The 3644-nt window shown below is 41.3% G+C and overlaps 1 protein-coding gene across 1 annotated transcript; it reads right to left on the minus strand.

Moving 5' to 3' along the window:
* Positions 1 to 402: 402 nt before the first annotated feature.
* On the minus strand, positions 403 to 2401 carry LOC133649924 (uncharacterized; the record flags this gene model as incomplete). Its single annotated transcript, XM_062046642.1, is given in 2 exon segments — positions 403 to 2367; positions 2369 to 2401. Coding segments are annotated over 2 exon segments (1998 nt in total), but the record flags the coding sequence as incomplete, so codon positions are not given.
* Between the last annotated feature and the right edge of the window lie 1243 nt (positions 2402 to 3644).

Here is a 3644-nt window from a genome sequence, read left to right on the forward strand (position 1 = left end):
TTTTGAAATAGAAAGATATGAAAATGGCCCCAGCAGGTTTTCATTTCAAGTCTGGACACGCCCGTATTCGATGGTGTGGCTGTCCCTAATGAAGTGTCCTCCTGAAGGATGCTTTCAACTGCACGCCAAGGGCCCGTAAAAATGTGCGTCACACGTCTGGCCGTCACGCATTGAGAATGACAGCCACTGTTTCACTGATTGTGCAAGAGTCCACCATGACGAGGTTTGTGGCGGGTAAGGATCCGACAAGAATGGCGCCCCCCCCCCCCCCCCACCCCCCTGTAATCAAGACTTGAGTCATCAGCCGGCTGAAAAGAAGTGTTGTAAGAGTATTACTGTACACACACACACTGACACTGACACTGACTCACACACTAATGACACTGCAATCAGGTCTTTTGCTCATTTCCAGGAAATGAGAGGCACAGAAGAAGAAGAAGAAGAAGGCGGCGAAGGCGAAGAAGGTGAAGAAGGTGAAGAAGAAGAAGGCGAAGAAGAAGAAGAAGGCGAAGAAGAAGAAGAAGAAGAAGAAGAAGAAGAAGAAGGTGAAGAAGAAGAAGGCATAGAAGAAGACGAAGAAGAAGAAGAAGAAGGCGAAGAAGGTGAAGAAGAAGAAGGCGAAAAAGAAGGCGAAGAAGAAGAACGAGAAGAAGGCGAAGGCGAAGAAGGTGAAGAAGAAGAAGGCGAAAAAGAAGGCGAAGAAGAAGAAGAAGAAGAAGGCGAAGAAGAAGAAGAAGGCGAAGAAGAAGAAGAAGGCGAAGAAGAAGAAGAAGGCGAAGAAGAAGACGAAGAAGAAGAAGAAGGCGAAGAAGAAGACGAAGAAGAAGGCGAAGAAGAAGAAGAAGGCGAAGAAGAAGGCGAAGAAGAAGAAGAAGGCGAAGAAGAAGAAGAAGGCGAAGGCGAAGAAGAAGGCGAAGAAGAAGGCGAAGAAGAAGAAGGCGAAGAAGAAGAAGAAGCCGAAGAAGAAGGCGAAGAAGAAGGCGAAGAAGAAGACGAAGAAGAAGAAGGCGAAGAAGAAGACGAAGAAGAAGAAGGCGAAGAAGAAGAAGGTGAAGAAGAAGAAGGCATAGAAGAAGACGAAGAAGAAGAAGAAGAAGGCGAAGAAGGTGAAGAAGGCGAAAAAGGTGAAGAAGAAGAAGGCGAAAAAGAAGGCGAAGAAGAAGAACGAGAAGAAGGCGAAGGCGAAGAAGGTGAAGAAGAAGAAGGCGAAAAAGAAGGCGAAGAAGAAGAAGAAGAAGAAGAAGAAGAAGAAGAAGAAGAAGGCGAAGAAGAAGGCGAAGAAGAAGGCGAAGAAGAAGGCGAAGAAGAAGAAGAAGGCGAAGAAGAAGGCGAAGAAGAAGGTGAAGAAGAAGAAGAAGGCGAAGAAGAAGACGAAGAAGAAGAAGGCGAAGAAGGTGAAGAAGGCGAAGAAGGTGAAGAAGAAGAAGGCGAAAAAGAAGGCGAAGAAGAAGAAGAACGAGAAGAAGGCGAAGGCGAAGAAGGTGAAGAAGAAGAAGGCGAAGAAGAAGGCGAAGAAGAAGGCGAAAAAGAAGGCAAAGAAGAAGAAGAAGGCGAAGAAGAAGAAGAAGGCGAAGAAGAAGGCGAATAAGAAGAAGAAGGCGAAGAAGAAGAAGAAGGCGAAGAAGAAGACGAAGAAGGCGAAGAAGAAGAAGGCGAAGAAGAAGATGAAGAAGAAGAAGAAGGCGAAGAAGAAGAAGAAGGCGAAGAAGAAGGCGAAGAAGAAGGCGAAGAAGAAGGCGAAGAAGAAGGCGAAGAAGAAGAAGAAGGCGAAGAAGAAGGCGAAGAAGAAGGTGAAGAAGAAGAAGAAGGCGAAGAAGAAGACGAAGAAGAAGAAGGCGAAGAAGGTGAAGAAGGCGAAGAAGGTGAAGAAGAAGAAGGCGAAAAAGAAGGCGAAGAAGAAGAAGAACGAGAAGAAGGCGAAGGCGAAGAAGGTGAAGAAGAAGAAGGCGAAGAAGAAGGCGAAGAAGAAGGCGAAAAAGAAGGCGAAGAAGAAGAAGAAGGCGAAGAAGAAGAAGGCGAAGAAGAAGAAGAAGGCGAAGAAGAAGGCGAATAAGAAGAAGAAGAAGAAGAAGAAGGCGAAGAAGAAGACGAAGAAGGCGAAGAAGAAGAAGGCGAAGAAGAAGATGAAGAAGAAGAAGAAGGCGAAGAAGAAGAAGAAGGCGAAGAAGAAGGCGAAGAAGAAGGCGAAGAAGAAGAAGAAGGCGAAGAAGAAGGCGAAGAAGAAGAAGAAGGCAAAGAAGAAGAAGCCGAAGAAGAAGAAGAAGAAGAAGGCGAAGAAGAAGACGAAGAAGAAGAAGGCGAAGAAGAAGAAGGCGAAGAAGAAGACGAAGAAGAAGAAGGCGAAGAAGAAGAAGGCGAAGAAGAAGAATGAAGGCGAAGAAGAAGGCGAAGAAGAAGAAGAAGGCGAAGAAGAAGAAGGCGAAGAAGAAGGCGAAGAAGAAGAAGGCGAAGAAGAAGAAGGCGAAGAAGAAGAAGAAGGCGAAGAAGAAGGCTGTTATTATGATTTGTTTGTGTATATAAAATATCTGTATGTCCGTAATATGATTTGTCAGTGTGTAAAAAATACCTGTGTTTGCGTATAATTTGTCTGTGTGTAGAAAAAAATATCTGTTCATCCGTAGTATGATTTGTCTGTATGTAAAAAAAACTATGTCTGTATTATGATTTGTCTGTGTGTAGAAAATACCTGTCTGTGCGTATTATTTGTCTGTATGTGAAAATAATATATGTCCGTCCAAATTATGATTTCTTTGTGTATATAAAATATCTGTATGTCCGTAATATGATTTGTCTGTGTGTAAAAAATACCTGTCTTTGCGTATAATTTTTCTGTGTGTAAAAAAAATATCTGTTCATCCGTAGTATGATTTGTCTGTGTGTAAAAAAACTATGTCCGTATTATGATTTGTCTGTGTGTAAAAAATACCTGTCTGTGCGTATTGTTTGTGTGTAAAATATATATCTGTCCATTCATATTATTAGTTTGTGTGTATAAAATATCTGTTTGTCTGTATTATGATTTGTCTGTGTGTTAAAAAAAAAAAACCTGTCTGTGCGTATTATTTGTCTGTGTGTAAAAATATCTGTCCGTCCATATTCTGATTTGTTTGTGTATATAAAATATCTGTATGTCCGTATTATGATTTGTCTGTGTGTAAAAAAAAATTGTATGTCCGTATTATGACTTGTCTGTGTGTAAAAAAATAAATACATCTGTATGTCCGTATCTTGATTTGTCTGTGTGTAAAACAATATCTGTATGTCCATATTATGAGTTGTCTGTGTGTAAAAAGAAATATCTGTATGTCCGTGTCATGATTTGTTTGTGTGTAAAACAATATCTGTATGTCCATATTATGAGTTGTCTGTGTGTAAAAAATTATGTCTGTGCGTATTATAATTTGTCTGTGTGTAAAAAATTATGTCTGTGCGTATTATAATTTGTCTGTGTGTAAAAAAAGCCTATCCCAGCTGCACTTGGGCGTAAGGCAGGGTACACCCTGGACAAGTCGCCTATTATTATTATTATTATTATTCGTCCTTGTATTGGCAGTGCAGTAGCTGCTTGTTCCAAGGACATTGTGAGCGTCAAAATAAGAGCAACACGTTTCTTTCACCAGGAAGAAAAAAAACAAACTCTTACG

This window comes from Entelurus aequoreus, linkage group LG05 (genome assembly GCF_033978785.1).
Source record: "Entelurus aequoreus isolate RoL-2023_Sb linkage group LG05, RoL_Eaeq_v1.1, whole genome shotgun sequence".
In the NCBI taxonomy this organism is placed as follows: domain Eukaryota; kingdom Metazoa; phylum Chordata; class Actinopteri; order Syngnathiformes; family Syngnathidae; genus Entelurus; species Entelurus aequoreus.